Genomic DNA, 17,529 nt, shown 5'->3' with positions numbered 1-17,529 from the left:
CACACAATCAAATGCTTTTGCATAGTCAATAAAACACAAGTAAACATCTTTTTGGTATTCTTTGCCTTGAGCCAAGATCCATCTGACAGCAGCTATAATATCCCTTGTTCCACATCCTCTTCTGAATCCAGCTTGCACCTCTGGAAGTTCTCTGTCAATATACTGCTGCAACCATTTTGAATTATTTTCAGTAAGATCTTATTTGTGTGCGATATTAATGATATTGTTCGATAATTTCCACATTCTGTGGGATCACCTTTCTTTGGAATGAGTACAGATATGGATCTCTTCCAGTCAGTTGACCAGGTAGCTATCTTCCAAATCTCTTCTCATAACTGAATGAGTGCCTCCAGTGGGGCATCCATTTGTTGAAATATCTCAATGGGTATTCCATCAATTCCCGCAGCCTTGTTCATCACCAATTCCTTCATTGCATCTTCGACTTCCTCCTTCAGTACCATTGGTTCTAGATCATATGCCACCTCCTGAAATGGATGAAGATCGACCAGTTCCTTTTGGTACAGTGATTCTGTGTATTGCTTCCATCTTCTTTTGATGTTCCCTGCATCATTCAATGTTTTGCCCTTAGAATCTTTCAATATTGCAACTTGAGGTTAAATTTTTCTTCAATTCTTTCAGCTTGAGAAATGCCAAGCCTATTCTTCCCTTTTGGTTTTCTAACTCCAGGTCTTTGCACATTTCATTATAGTAATTGGCTTTGTCTGTTGCAAAGATAAAGAAGGACAGTACATAATAATAAAAGGGTCAATCCACCAAGAAGACTTAACAATTAAAAACATATATGCACCTAGCATCAATATACCAAAATACATGAGACAAATACTAACTAATATGACTAACTTAATCCTCAAAATGATGTCTTTGTTCTTTGCTCTTTAACACTTCAAAAAGGTCTTTTGCAATAGATTTGCCCTATGCAATACATCATTTCCTTTCTTAACTCTTGCTTCCATGAGCATTGATTGTGGGTCCAACTAAAATGAAATCCCTAACAACTTCTATTTTTTCTCTGTTTATTATGATGTTGCTAATTGGACCACTAGGAGCTCTGGTAGCATAGTGCCTAAGGCACTTGACTGCTAACCAGAAGGCTGGCAGTTCAAACCCACCAGCCACTCCTCGGAAGGAAAGTTGGGCAATCCTACCTCCATAGTGATACTGCCTCGGAAACCCAAGGAGGGGTCGCTATGAGTCGGGGCCAACTTGACGGCAAATAACAACAACAACAATTGGACCACTTGTGAAGATTTTTATTTTCTGTATGTTGAAATGTAATCCATACTGAAGGCTGTGGTCTTTGATCTTCAGCAGTAAGTGCTGCAAGTTCTCTTTACTTTCAACAAGTAAGGTTGATTCATCTGCATACTGTAGTTGTTAATGAGTCTTCCTTCAATCCTGATGCTGCATTCATCTTCATATAATCCAGTTTCTTGGATTATTTGCTCAGAATAGAGATTATATAAATATGGTGAAAGGATATAACCTTACCACACACATTTCCTGATTTTAATCTTTGAGAACTCAGGTGTGCCCGACCAAGCCATGGTATTTTCAGTCATCATATTCATGTGAAAGCTGGACCATTAATAAAGAGGACCAAAGAAGAACTGATACATTTGAATTATGGCACTGGTGAAGAATATTGAATATACCATGGACTGCCAGAAGAATGAAAAAGTCTGTCTTGGAAGAAATACATCCAGGGTGCTTCTTAGAAATAAAGATTAAGACTTACTTCATCTCATGTACTGTGTTCAGGTTATCAGGAGGGATCAGTCCATGGAGTAGGACACAATGCTTGGTAAAGTTGAAGGTCAGCAAAAAAGAAGAAGACCCTCAACAAAATGAACTGACCCAGTGTCTGCAACAATGGGCTTAAACACAGCCATGACTGTGAGGATGGCACAGGACTGGGCAGTATTTTGTTCTGTTGTATGTAGCGTCATTATGAGAAACAATTCAGTGGAACCTAACAACAACAACAACATGTAAAAGAAGAAAAAAATATACAACTCTACAATAATAGGAGACTTCAACATACCAGTTTCAACTATAGACAGACATCTAACTATCATTAAGGATATTGAGAACTTAAATGAAACCGTAAGCCCATTGCACATAACAGACATATACAGAACATTCTACTGAGCATCAGAACAATACCCATTCTTCTATACCCCATGTGCATTGTTTTCCAGAACAGACCATATGCTAAGACACAAAACAAGTCTTAACAAATTTAGAAAGATTGAAATAACACAAAGCATTGTCTCTTCCAATAGCAGTATGATGCTAAAAATCAACAACAGGGAATAAAAAAAGAAATACATGTTACTAAATAATACCATGGACTTCCAGAAGAATGAACAAATCTCTTCAGGAAGAAGTGCAGCTGGAATGCTCCTTGGAAACAAATGGTTATATTTCATCTCACCTACTTAGTTATGTTGTCAGAGGGACCATTCCCTGGAGAAGGATATCATACTTGGTGAAATGGAGGGTCAGTGAAAAAGGAGAAGACCCTCAACAAAATGGATAGACACAGTGGCTGCAATGATGGGCTCAGGTATAGCAGGAATTGTGAGGATGGTAGATGACTGGGCAGGGTTTTGTTCTGTTGTACATAGGGTTGTTATGAGTTGAAGCTGACTTGACAGTGCCTAACAACAACAAAAAATCATACACTGCTAAAAAACTCTTTGGTTTTCAGGGGAAATTAAAAGTGAAATTGAAAAGTTTTTACGATCAAATAGAAATAAAAACATAACATGTAACAACCTTTGGAACACAGAAAAAGTTTCCTTCAGAGGGAAACTTAGCAATAAATGCCTATGTTAAAAAAGAAGAAGGACCCAAAATCATTATCTCAAACCAACACGTGAACAAATAGAAAAGGAAGAGGAAAAGAAGCCAGAACGTACAAGAATGAAAGGAAATAATGAAGATCAGAAAAGAAATAAGTAAAATAGAAAAAAAAAAAAAAGATAGAAAGAATCAACAAAAAACCATAAGTTATTTCTTTGAAAGGATGAATAAAATAGACAAACTAGAGTCTACATTGACTAAATAAATAAATAACTATAAGGGGAAATAAATGAAAGCTGAGGCATTACAACCGATCCAACAAAGGTAAAGGAGATCAGAATTGATTATTATGAAATTTGAAAACCTATATAAATGGACAAATTCCTGGAAGGACACTATCTACCCAAACTAACACAGACAGAGGTAGAAAATTTAAGCAGACCCATTACAAAGGAATAGATTGAAGAAACTGCCAACCATTATATATATGAATGCTAACAAAATTCTTTGTAAAATCTCTCTACATTGCATTACATTATTAGCTACAACAAAACCCAGGACCAGGTCTTCTTTGGAGAATTCTACCAAATATTCAAAGAGTTGATATCAATACTACCCAATTTCTTTAAAACCATAAAAGGGGAAGGGAAACTACCAGACTTTCCACGAAGACAGCATGACCCTGATAAACCAGGCAAAGATATCACAAAAACATAGCTACTGACCAGTATCCCTATGAATATAGATGCAAAATTTTTCAACAAAATTCTATCCAGTGGACTTCAGCAATGTATTTAGAAATCATACATCATGATCTAGACAGAGTCATACCAAGATTATAAGTGTGGTTCAACATGAGAAAAATCAGTTAATATAATCCACCACACAAATAAAACAAAGAAAGAGAACCAAATTATCTTATCAATTGATGCAGAAAAGGGATTTGATAAAATTCAATATCCTTTCCTGATAAACACTCTCAGCAAAATAGAAACACAAGGTAAATTTCTCAATATAATTAAAGGCATATATGTAAAACCAACAGCCAATAGTGTATTCAATGGTGCAAGACTGATAGCCTTCCCTTTGAGAATAAGAATGAGACAAAGATGCCCATTATCACCAGTAGTATTCAACATAGAACTGGAGGTCCTAGCCAGAACAATAAGACAAGAAAAATAAATAACATGTATCTAATTCTGAAAGGGAGAGTTAAAACTATGTCTATTTGAAGTTGTGATCCTACACATAGAAGACCCTAACTATTCCACAATGAAGCTTCTGGAACTAATAGCACAATTTAGCAATGAGGTAGGGTACAATATCAACAGAAAAAAAATTTGTGTTTCTCTACACTAATAAAGAATACATACAGAAAGAAATCAAGAAAACAATAGTACTCTGGCAGCATAGTGCCTAAGGCACTTGACTGCTAACCAGAACGCTGGAGGTTTAAACCCACCAGCCACTCCTCAGAAGGAGGAAAGTTGGGCAATCTACTTCCATAGTGATACTGCTTTGGAAACCCAAGGAGGGGTCGCTATGAGTCAGGTCCAACTTGAAGGCACATAACAACAACAACAACCAAATAAAATATCTAAGAATTATTCTAACCAGGGACATAAAGACTTATTAAAATTATAAAACACTACTACTAGAGACTAAAAGAGATCTTCAATAATGGAAAGATAACCTGTGTTCATGGGTTGGAAGAATTAATTTAGTGAAGATGGAAATTCTACCTAAAATGATGTACAAATACAGCACAATCTTGATACAAATATTAGCAACAATTTTTACTAAAATGGCAAAAATAATAACCACTTTTATATGGAAAGGAAAGAAACTGAATAGCCAAAGTAATATTGAATAAAAGCAACAATGCAGGAGGCCCCATATGACTCTCTGAAATCAAAACGCACTGTAGAGCCACTGTAATGAAAACAATCTGGAATAGAATTAAGAACTCAGAATTAAACCCAGCCATCTATGAAAACTGATTTTTGACAGAAGGTCAAAGTCAATTCAGTGGGGCAGAAACAGTCTCTTTAATAAATGGTACTGGCTAAGCTGGCTATGTACCTGCAGAAAAATGAGTCAAGACCCATAGTGCACACCATACACAAAATCTAACTCAAAATGGATAAAAGACTTGAATGTTAAACCTAAAACTGTAAAATTCCTGGGAGAAAACTATGGCACCTAATCTTTTGTAAAAATGGAATAACAAATATATCAACAAATGCACAAATAGAAGATAAAATAGATAAATGGGACCTCTTAAAAATTAAAAATATGCTCCTCAAAACACTTTATTAAAATAGTAAATAGCCTATAGACTGGGAAAAACAAATCTCTGGCATTGACTCATCTGATAGGGGTCTAATCTTTAAAATCTGTATAAAATCTGCAGCAAGTCAACAAAAAAGACCAACAACTGAATCACAAAATGAACAAACAATATGAGCAGAACTTTCATCAAAGAGCACATCTAAGCAGCCAACAAACATGAAGATATTCACAATCATTAGCCATTAAGAGATGAAAAAACAATGAGATCCCATCTTCCCCTGAAAAAAGTGGCACTGATTTATGTAAATAAATAAATATAACAACAATAACAAAATGTCGATAAAGATATAAGGAGATTGGAACCATTATCCATTGCTGGTAAGGCTGTATAATGGCACAACCATTCAGAAAATGGTATAGTGCTTTCTCAAAAAACTAAAAATAAAACTGGCCTATGATCCAGCAGTCCCCCTGTACTAAGGGTATATACCCTGTTTGGTGTTTTGTCCCAGCTTGGCATTATGAGTCAGTTCTGGCTCATAGCAATCCTATGTACAATGGAACAAAACACTGCCCAACTCTGTGCCATCCTCACAATCCTTGCCATTTGACATTGTTGCAGCCAATATGTCGATCCATCTCATTAAGAGTTAACCTTTTGCTGATCATCTACCCTACCAAGTGTGATGTCTTTCTCCAGAGATTGATCCCACCTGATAACATGCACAAAGCACCTGAGACAAAGTCTTGTCATCGTTGCTTCTAAGGAGCATTCTGGCTTTATTTCTTCAAAGACATGTTAGTTCATTCTTTGGATATTTCATTGTATATTTAATATTCTTTACCAACACCATAATTCAAAGACATCTATTTTTCTTTAGTCATCTTTATACATTGTCCAGCTTTCACATGCACATGAGGTGATTTAAAAATAGAATGGCACAAATCAGGCACATCTTAATCTTCAAAGTTGGCACCTTACTTTTGAACACTTTAAAGTTTTTGTTTTTGTTTTTTTTTTCCGCAGCAGATCTGCCTTTTGACTTCTTGACAGCTGCTTCCATGGGTTTTTATTGTGGGTCCAAATAACATAAAATCTTTGACAACTTCAATCTGTTCTCCATTTGTGATGATGTTGCTGACTGGTCTGATTGTGAGGATTTTTGTTCTCTTTAAGTGGAAGTGTAATCCATACTGAAGGCTGCAGTCTTTGATCTTCATCAGTAAGCACTTCAATTCCTCTTTGCTTTCAACAAGCAAGGTTGTATGCTCTGCATATCACAGGCTGTTAATAAGGTCTCCTCCAATCCTCATGTTGCATTCTTCTTCACATAGTCTAATTTCTTGGATTGTTGACTCAGTATACAGATTGAATAAGTTTGGTGAAAGATCTAACTCTGATGCATTCATTTTCTGGTTTTAAACCACACAGTATCCCCTTGATATGTTCGAACAACTACTTCTTGATTTATGTGCATCTTCTGCATACGTACAAATAAGTATTCTGGAACTCCCATTCTTTGCAATGTTATCCAGAATTTGTTATGCTCCATGCAGTCAAATGCCTTTACATAGTCAACAAAACACTGTAATATGTCTTTCCGATATTCTCTGTGTTCAGCCAAGATCCATCTGATATTAATAATTATATCCTTAATTCCAAGTTCTCATCTGAAGCCAGCTTGAATTTCTGGTGGTTTCCTGCTGATGTACTACTGCAATGAATTTTGAATTATCTTAAGCATAATTTTACTTGCATGTAATATTAATGATATTGCTTGAAAATTGCTGCACTCCATTGTATCACCTTTCTTTGTAATGTGGACAAATATAGATCTCATGCAGTCTGTTGGGCAGGCAGTTGTCTTCCAAATTTTTTGGCATAGTTGAATGAGTGCTTCTAATACCTCACCTGGAATTATGCTAATCCTGGTGCCTTATTATTTATTTTTTACCAATGCCTTCCATGCAGCTTGGACTTCTTCCTTCTGTACCATTGGTTCTTGATCATATGCTACCCCCTGAAATGATTGAACCACAATCAATTATTTTTCATGGGACAGAAAGTGACTCATAGTGACTCTATGTAGTTTTTCCACCTTTTTTCCTTCTTCTTCTTTTTTTTTTTTGATGCTTCTTGAGTCGTTCAATATTTTGACCATAGAATCTTACAGTATTTCAAATTGTTGTTGTTATGTGCTGTCAAATCAGATCTGACTCATAGCGATCCCTCCTTAAGTTCAAATTGAGGCTTGAATATTTTCTTCAGTTGTTTTAACTTGAGAAAAGCTGAGTGTGCTCTTCTTCCCTTTTGAGTTCTCTACCTCCAGGCCTTTGCACATTTCATTATAATACTTTAGTTTGTCTTCTCCAGCCACCCTTCAAAATATTGTGGTCAGCTCTTTTACTTCATCATGTCTTTCTTTCACTTTAGCTACTCAACATTGAGTAAGTTTTACAGACCCTTCTATTTTCAATTTTGGCCTTTTTTTGTGTTCTGTCTCTTTAATGACATTTTTCTTTCTTAATATATGATGTCCTTGATGTCATTCCACAACTCATCTTGTTATTATGTTGAATGCATTAAGTCTATTCTTGAGATGGCTTCTAACTTCAGGTGGAATATATTTAAGGTTGTATTTAGGCTCTTGTGGATTTGTTTTAATTTTCTTTAATTTCAACTTCAACTTGCATAGGAGCAGTTGGGGTCTGTTCCATAGTTGGCCCCTGTCCTTGTTCTGACAGATAATATTGAGCTTTTGCATCCTCTTTTTCCACATTAATTAATTTGATTCCTGCATGTTCCAGCCAGCAAAGTCCATGTGTATAGTCACTATTTATGTTGTTGAAAAAAGTATTTCCAATGAAAAGACATTAATCTTTGCAGTGAATTGCTTGATGTGGCCCTTCTAGCCATTGTACTCCAGTTTGTGATGTATTGTAAATCCTAATATCCATGCTTGTTTAAGGTGGTATGGTAATTAAGGTCGTGTGTCAACTTGGCTGGACAGCTGGTAATAGTCATTCCCTGTAATTTTTGCCAATCGGCTCTGTGGTGGGATTTGATGTAAGCAACTGAGTAGCTGCTGATTGTTAAAGTCATCCACTTGGATTATTTCTATTGGAGCACACAGGGAGGATATATCTTGAGTTCCAGCTTGCTGGAGGGTATAACTCAAATCACCACCCTTAGCTTCCTTGAGGATATACCTATGAATCTCCTGGGAATGTTCGCCCTCCTCTTGCTCTGGTTCTGTGTTTTGGCTCATCGTCCTCTCACCCTGGATTTGGGACAGCAATCATCATCTGATCTGCTGATTGAGGTTCATCAAACCTTGAGAATTGGGAGGATCCTCCAGACCTACTTACAGATCTGCCAACCTGCCAGTCTCCCAGCCTCCACTTCTACTACATGAGATGATTCCTTGTGTTTTTGTGAGTTCTGTGAGGCATTACAGTAAAATACAGAAACCTGGGATGGGGGAGATTACTGAGAGGAGGAGGAAGAGTCAATGTCTGAAATGATGGAGTGGCACAGTAGTTTGGACATTTGGGACATCTTTAACCTCTGCCTCATGGAGACCAGCCTTGTGCTGATCTTCCTAAGAGAAGTTGTTCGAGCAGTCTTGAACGATCCTGTCATTCTATCTCCAAAGTCATTTCTATCAACAAGGTGATATTGTCTATATTACTAATCTTTTTTTTGTTTACAACTTTTCTATTACAACTACCAGTAATTATCAATGCATCTTAATTGCATGTGTGGTGATTAAGATTATGTGTCAACTTGCCTGGCATGGTTTTGTGTATCTGGGCAGCTGGATGCAGTTATTTCCCATGATGAGACTGGTAATCAACTCCATGGTGGAATCTACTGGAACCTCAGAGTAGCTGGCTTAAGGATATGGTCTGCTTCTAGTACATAAGGAGAAGCTTTGGGAATAGTCTTGAGCTTTTAGGCATTCTTGGATCCTGAGTGTAGCCAAGTCTTCATTCAGCAGCCTGCCATATTTCCTGCTCATCTTGGGACTGTCTCTGCACTTGAACTAATGGCCTGCCATGTTGGTTGGTAATTTGCGGACTGTGTCATTTTATTTGTTGACCTTGGGTTTGTCAGCCTCAGCATCTGTCTGAGTTAAGAGAAGCCTCCAACTTCATTGGGACAGGAACAAGGGACAGAGCTGAAGCCCAAAGTCAAGGAACGCCCCTAGACCAGCACTTTGAACTTGGACCTCTAGCCTCCTAAACTGTAAGAGAATAAACTCCTATTTCTTAAACACCTGTGATATTTTCTGCTAGAGCAGCACTAGAGAACTGAAACAGCATGTCTGATCAATTTCAGACTGCAAAACTGGTAAAAATCTTATACTTCTTCATTTTGGTATTAGTGGTTGGTGCATAAATTTGAATAATAGTCGTATTAACAGGTCTTTCTTGCAGGTGTATGAATATTACCTATCATTATCAATGATAGGTATATACCCTGGAAATCTAAAAATATTGACATGAACATACATAAACACACAGATATTCATTGCTGCCTTATGTATAATAGCAAATAAATGGAAACACCCAAGGTGCCCATCAGTGGTTGAATGGTTGGGCAAATTGTGGTACATACATACAATGCAATACTATGTAAACATAAAGAACAATGATGAATCTGGGAAACATATAACATGGGTGAGCCTGGTAGACATAATGTAAAGTCAGGTAAGTCAAGCATAAAAGGACAAATATTTTATTATCCTTCTTTCATAAGAAGAAGATAAGATAGATAAATGTAGATATGTCTTAAAAATGTATTTAAAATATACTTTAAAAATATATTTCTCTATCTTATCTTTCACAAAAAAATATAGACAGATAGGTAGATAGATAGATAGATAGATAGATAGATAGATAGATATAGAGAGACCAATGTTCACTGGTAGTTACCAGGGAGACAAAGTAGGGAAGGAAAAGTATGTTTTACACTGTAGATACTTGTTATTTTATTTTATTTTTTGGTGATGGTAAATGTGGCACTGAACATGTATATAGTGAGAACAGTGTGAGCAAAGTAAAAATGAGTGTTTGAGTACATATGGGTGAATATAGTCATATTGGTATACATAGGTATAGGAGTGTACATAGCTGAGAAAATATAGAAGTATCTATAAAAAAACAAAAACCAAACCCACTGCCATCAAGTCAATTCCAATTCATAGTGACTTTATAGGGCAGAAAAGAACTGCCCTGTAGGGTTTCCAGGGCTATATAACTTTACAGAAGCAGACTGTCACAACTTTCTCCCTCAGAATGGCTTGTGGGTTTGAACAACTGATCGTTTGGTTGGTGGCCAAGTGCTTAACCACTGCACGACCAAGGGTCCTAGAAGTATCTGTACAAATATGTGAGTGCATGCATTGAAGACACAAACATGGATATGCCACATATATAACCAAACACCTACCAAGATTGGTTTTCTGCAGTTGGAAGCTTGGGCTAAGGAGGGATGAAAAGGAGAAATGGGCTTAGAAAGTGTGTGAAGTTATAATCCTAGAGTCACAGGTGAAGACGATTTTATGTAATTATTTCTAACTCTTGTCTTTTAATTTACCTATTGGGAGCTCTGGTAGTGTAGTGCCTAAGGCACTTGACTGCTAACCAGAAGGCTGGCGGTTCAAACCCACCAGCCACTACTCGGAAGGAAGATGGGGCAAACCCACCAGCCACTCCTCGGAAGGAAGATGGGGCAGTCTTCTACAATGAGTGCAAGACCTTAGATTTACTTGTGATTTATCTGTAGTGCCTAGGATGTATTGTTCATGGTAGACACTTGACATATGTTTATTTGGATGAATGTTGTTGTTGTTGTTGTTATGTGCCATCAAGTCGGACCCAACTCATAGCGACCCTCCTTGGGTTTTCGAGGCTATATCACTATGGAAGTAGGAATGCCCAACCTTCCTTCCAAGGAGTGGCTGGTGGGTTTGAACCTCCAGCCTTCTGGTTAGCAGTCAAGTGCCTTAGGCACTACGCCACCAGAGCTCCCAAATGAAGTGACCATTCAGTAGTAATAGAAGAATTGTTAGAACTCAGCCTATTCCTTCCCTATACTAGGTACTTAGCACATATTTTTGTTGTATTATGTGTTATAAGAAACAGAGCTGAGATGGCAGATTGCACAACAGATATTTAATTTTTAAATAAGCTACAAGAAGTAACTCAGAATCTATTTACTTTCAACCTCTGTGCTTTTTTGTTGTTGTTAGGTGCCACCAAGTCAATTCTGATGTATAGTGACCCTATGTACAACAGAACAAAACAGTGCCCGGTCCTGTTCCATATTCAAGATCCTTGCTATACTTGAGCCCATGGTGTCAATCCATCTCATTGATGGTCTTCCCCTTTTTCTCTGACACTCTACTTCATCAAATATGATATCCTTCTCCAGGGACTTGTCATTTGTGGCCACATGACCAAGAATCTGTCCATTCTTGCTTTTAAGGAGCATTTTGGCTGCACTTCTTCAAGGATAGATTTGTTCCTTCTTCTGGCAGACCATGGTATTTTTGGTATCTTCACCAATACCACACTTCAAAGGATTTTTTATTTCCAGTAGAGGGTTCTAGAGCAAGCATTTAGATGATTGAAATGCTTTCTCTTGCATTTGGCACTCAGTAGGACTGCATTCTGGCTGACTTCTACGTGGAGTACAAAAAAAAAAAAAAGAAAATATTTGTTATCATTTAATTTATAACCACTTGTGTGAAGAGTCTTGTTATTTAAATAATCTCCCTGTGCTGAAAATTGGAAAAGATGTGTAGCCATGGATGCATCGTTGTTGTGACCCTTCCAGTCGATTCTGACTCATAGCAACCTTATATAACAGAGTAGAATGGCCCAGAGGTTTCCTAGGCTGTAATCTTTATGGGAGCAGGTCTTTTCTCCTGTGGAGTGGCTGGTAGGTTTCAGCTGTCAACTTTTGGTTAGCAGCCGAGCACGTAACTACTACCAGGACTCCTATAACCATCATAGATAAGTAAAAACAGAGAATACATAAGGAGATTATTTTCCTCCATTCGATTATGTTTTGTTTGTTTGTTGTTGTTGTTGTTGTTGTTATGTTCCGTCAAGTCAGACCCTACCCATAGTGACCCCTCCTTGGGTTTCTGAGGCAGTATCACTATGGAAGTAGATTGCCCCATCTTCTTTCTGAGGAGTGGCAGGTGGGTTTGAACCACCAGCTTTCTGGTTAGCAGTCAAGTACCTTAGGCACTATGCTACCAGAGCTCCTTATCTTTTGTTTATTCAATTGATTTTCATGCTTTGAAAGACTGTAAAAAACTATAATCAATGATCTTTAAAAAAAAAAAAAAGGTGGAAAAAAGAAAAAGTGTTTCATACAATTTGAACACCTAGTAAAGCTATGTTTGACTGGCTTACCTAGCTGTCATTATCTAGACTCTAAGACTCGGGCTTGCTTATAAATCAATAGCCTGTGTTAGGTCCAAATTAAATATTATTTTTGTTAGCCTCTTGAGTCATCATTTTAAATCACACAACCTGACAATTATTCTAGCTTACTTTAAAAACAACTCTTATTTTTGTACCTAATAATCTGATTTATGCATCATATTCCTCTATATTTAATTGATATGTTGCCTATTCTTTTTAAATTGAGAAATAAACTTACTATCTCCTTTTGTGGTCCTTAACCTCTAGACTTTTCAAAGGTCACTGAGATGTCCTTTTGGATAATATACTCAACAGCAAAATAATAATGAGGGGAAAAGAAAAAAGCAATTCATGTTTGATTGGATCTTTCTTTAAAAAATTAACCTATATTGTTGTAATATTTGTTTCTTATTCAAAATGAATGCTACAGCTTTGGCATTTGATTCTAGACTAAAGTTGCTAAAGTTAAATGTTAGGCTATTTTAAAGGCTTAAGAGGAAATTTTAAGATTGAAGACAAAAACCAGCTAATTTGTGATAGCCATCATAAGGAGAAGATAAATGAATTGGTAGCACAACTAGTCAAAAGTGCAAGTCTTGGAAAATGAACCAATCTAAATTTGCCTTTCATTTTTCTCCCTTACCGCAGATACATCAGCTGCCAGTTAGATTGTAAATGGACAGAGAAGACCTTTGTTCCAATGACAACAAGAAAAATGGACAAAATAAAATTGAAAAACCGTATCTTTCTATGAGGATAGAAAAAAGTGATGGATGCAAGGAAACTGAATAAACTGATTTCCAGGGAGAAAAACCTCTTTAAAGAAGAAGAGAGAGAAACAGTCACTTCCGTCCAGGGTTCAGTAACTGGTTCTGATTCCAATGGACCAAGAGTAGAGTCATCACCTAGTCTCCAGCATTCTCCAACCAATTGAATCCCAGGACATAGTAGAATTGAATTCAAAGGTGAACCAGACATATTTTGGAACTGCACTCAAGCCACAAGACTCAAATACAGACATCAACAGGCCCCAGAAAAGAGGAGAGATCAAAATGGAGTGGAGAAATAAACCCACACTTAGATAATCTATTGATTTCAACAGAAGTGCCAATGTACTTCAACAGGAAATGATTTTTTTTTAATCAATGTTAAAACAAATAGCTATACACATGAGAAACAAAGGAATTTGACCTCTATCATACATGACATACAAAAAAAAAAAAAAAAGAATTTTTAATGGACTATAAACCTAAATATAAAAGTTAAGATTATATTACTTCTAAAAGAAAGCTAGATGATACAGCAGGCTACTTCTGAGTTCTCACCTTTGAGAAATGTTGGACAGGTTTCTCAATCATGTCCTCAGCAGCTTTAGTTGGTTGGTGACAAGCACTGGCATCCAAAAGCTGCACAGGCATGACCTCAACACGCAGGGAGCCAAGGTTGGGTGAGGTAGAGCTAGAGCTGGGAGCCCACTCCTTACTGCACTCCTTCAGAGGTCTCTTTTCTGTTATTGGAGTCCACATTATTAGTGATGAACTCTTACTCAACTCCTGGAAACCTGGGGCCCTGTGACTAGGGTAAAATCTGAGGTTGAACTGCAGACAATCTGACTTTCTGTTCTTGGCATTTTCTCTATGGCAGGATTGTGCTGTAATGGCATCCTCTACAACCACTTGCTCAAGCATCACACCCACACCCACACATATGCAATCTGGTTAGTTGGAGGGCAGACCCTACTCAGCTCATAGGAAGGTCACTTATCCCAGACATCTTCACCTTTCTCTTCTTTCTCAGACCTGCATTCTAAAACCTTCTCTTTCTCATAAGAGACAATTGAGAAATATGGCCATGTGGCTTCTGAGAGGCAAGAAAGAGGAGACATTTGTATTATTCAGTGATGTGGCTGTGGATTTCACCCAGGAGGAGTGGAGGCTTTTAAACCCTGCTCAAAGGACCCTGTACAAGGATGTGATGCTGGAAAACTACAAGAACCTAGTGTCTATGGGAACTCCATTTTCCAAACCAACACTTGTCATTCTTCTGGAACAAGGGGAAGAGCCCTGGAAAGAGGAGGAGGACTGTCTGCCCAGCCCCTATTCAACAGACTTAAAGCCACAAATTCAATCCTATCCCTTCAGCACTCAGTCATTCTGCAGTCAACAATTATGTCAACATATACTTTGTGATCCTCACCTCCAAATCTGCCCAGGCAGGTTTGCAAGAGCTGTCCAAATAGCAGATCCCTGTTTGGTGGATCAGAAGCAGCAGCAGCAAACACTTTCTGATCAAAACTCCTGGAATGACAAAATGGAAGGTCAAGTCAGAGAAAATGATTCCAGATCTTTGTTTGGAAGTACAAGGGAGAGAGTGACTTCAAAGACCTTTGCCAGCCCATCCAAAAGACAGTTAACAAAACCTAAGGAAGGCAACACAGTGATGAAAGTAAAGTTCAGCCCAGCAGAGATAACAAACTCTGTGGAAACAGAAAAAGTATTAAAGTGGGTAGAAATCTCAGGATTTGAAGCAGTCAGTTGTGGAAATAGTGGGTTAGGCATTAACCAGAAGTCCACCCTCTTCACTCATCAGAGGACCCAGTCAGGGGAAAAGCGTTATATTTGCAATGAGTGTGGCCGGGCCTTTAGCTACAAATCAGCTCTCATCACACACAAGAGGTCACACACGGGAGAGAAGCCTTATCTCTGCAGTGAGTGTGGGCAAGCTTTTAGCCAGAAGTCAAATCTAGTCACACATAAGATGGCACACTCTGGAGAAAAGCCCTTTGCATGTGAGGAATGTGGAAGAAGCTTTAGTCAGAAGTCAACACTCATCAGACACCTTAGGACGCATTCAGGGGAGAAGCCCTTTGTGTGCAGTGAGTGTGGCCGAGGCTTTAGGGATAAGTCAAACCTTATTACACACCAGAGGACTCATTCATGGGAGAAACCATATGTATGCAGGGACTGTGGACGACTCTTCAGAGATAAATCAACTCTAAGCAAACACCAGAGGATTCATTCAGGGGAGAATCCTCATTTGTGCAGTGAATGTGGCCGGAGCTTTAGCCAGAAATCGTACTTCATTAAACACAAAAGGACACATTCAGGAGAAAAGCCTTTTGTATGTCAAGAGTGTGGGAGAAGATTTAGTGATAAGTCAAACCTTACCACACACCAGAGGACACACTCAGGGGAAAACCCATATATGTGTGCAGAGTGTGGACGAGGATTTAATGTTAAGTCAGCTCTCATTACTCACCAGAGGACCCACTCAGGAGAGAAGCCTTATGTGTGCAGAGAGTGTGGGCAAGGTTTTAGACATAAGTCAACTCTTACTGCACATCAGAGGACACATTCAGGTGAGAAGCCTTTTGTGTGCAGAGAATGTAGGCAAAGTTTTAGACAGAAGTCACATCTCATCAGTCATCAGAGGACACATTCTGGGGAGAAGGCTTATGTTTGCACACAGTGTGGGCATCGCTTTAGCCAGAAGGCAAATCTTGTCAGGCACATGATGGCACACTCAAGGGAGAAGCCCTTTGTGTGCAGGGAGTGTGGACGAGGCTTTAGCCAGAAGTCAACCCTCTTAAGACATCAGAGGACACATTCAGGGGAGAAGCCTTATGTATGCAGGGAGTGTGAGCGTGCTTTTAGTGATAAGGCAACCCTCATCACACATCAGAGAACACACTCTGGATAAAAGCCTTATATTTGTCAAAAGTGTGGGGAGGACTTTAGGCTGAATTCATACCTAATTAGACACCAGAAAGCACACTTGCTGTAGAGAAGCCTTATATGCAGGGAGCATAGGTAAAGCTTAAACAATAAATCATATCTATCTCACAATTAACAACCAAAGACAAGTTTAGGAGGAATGTGCATGGACTGGGCTTCAGAGATTTATTAACCATTGCTATACACCAATCAGAAGGAAGATGGGGTGATCTACTTCTGTAGTGATACTGCCTTAGAAACCCAAGGGTCACTATGAGTCGGATCCAACTTGACGGCAGTGATTTTTTTTTTTTTTTTTTAATACACCAAGGAAAGGAGCTCTAGTGGCATAGTGCCTAAGGCATTTGACTGCTAATCAGAAGGTTGGTGGTTCAAACCCACCAGCCACTCCACAGAAGGAAGCTGGGCAATCTACTTCTGTAAAGATTTATGGCCTCAGAAATCCAAAGGGGGTCAGTGTGAGTTGGAATAGACTCTATGGCAGTGAGTTCAGTTTGGTTTGGTTTATACACCAAGGACAAGAGAAGACTTACCTGTTTAAGGCAGTGGCTTTCAACTACAGATGATTTTGTGTCCCTCTTCCCTGCTACATACATTTGGCAAGATCCGGAGATAATTTTTAGTAACAGCTGGGAAGCTGATATTGGCATCTAGTGAGAAAAGACCATGGATGCTGATAAAAATTCTGTAATGCACAAGACAGCTTCTCATAGTGAAGAATTGTCCAGCCCTCAGAAGGAAGATTTGGAAATCTATTTCTGTAGTGACACCACTTTGGAAACCGAAGGAGGGGTCGCTATGAGGTGGACCTGACTCGATGGGAAACCCAACAACAGAAGAAGAGTCAACATCAATTCAGTAGCAATGGTTTTTTTTAAGACTCAAAATTTCTAAGGGCAAGATTGACTTCAGAATTCCAATGGCCAAGTCTCCATTAGCTTGGTCAAATCTTAGAACTGCTCTGCAATTTCAGAACCTTACTACACAATCTGCCTCCCCTACCTTCCTCTTCTCATCTAAGCCTGCTGGCTCTTCTGGCCTTCTCTGATTCCTTTCTCATTTTCCGTCAAAGGTAGTTTCCCCAATAAATCTCTTGCACATCTAATCTTGTCTTCCTTCTCAGTGGACTCAAACTAAGACAATTACACAGGGCAAATAGTAATTTTACAGTGGACCAGCTTGGCATACACTACCTTAACAAAGTTAACCAGCAATATTGGATCAAACTGACATC

The 17,529-nt window shown here is 38.3% G+C and overlaps 1 protein-coding gene across 1 annotated transcript; it reads left to right on the top strand.

Moving 5' to 3' along the window:
* Positions 1-14,406: 14,406 nt before the first annotated feature.
* On the top strand, positions 14,407-16,344 carry LOC103208632 (zinc finger protein 133-like). Its single transcript, XM_042782747.1, is given in 1 exon segment — positions 14,407-16,344. A coding segment is annotated over 1 exon segment (1,938 nt).
* The last annotated feature ends 1,185 nt before the right edge of the window (positions 16,345-17,529 follow it).

This window comes from Orycteropus afer, unplaced genomic scaffold (genome assembly GCF_000298275.1).
Source record: "Orycteropus afer afer isolate SDZICR_OR568_19922 unplaced genomic scaffold, OryAfe1.0 scaffold00457, whole genome shotgun sequence".
NCBI lineage: Eukaryota > Metazoa > Chordata > Mammalia > Tubulidentata > Orycteropodidae > Orycteropus > Orycteropus afer.
The sequence above is the reverse complement of the archived record's forward strand: the minus strand, read 5'-3'. Positions and strand labels throughout refer to the sequence as shown.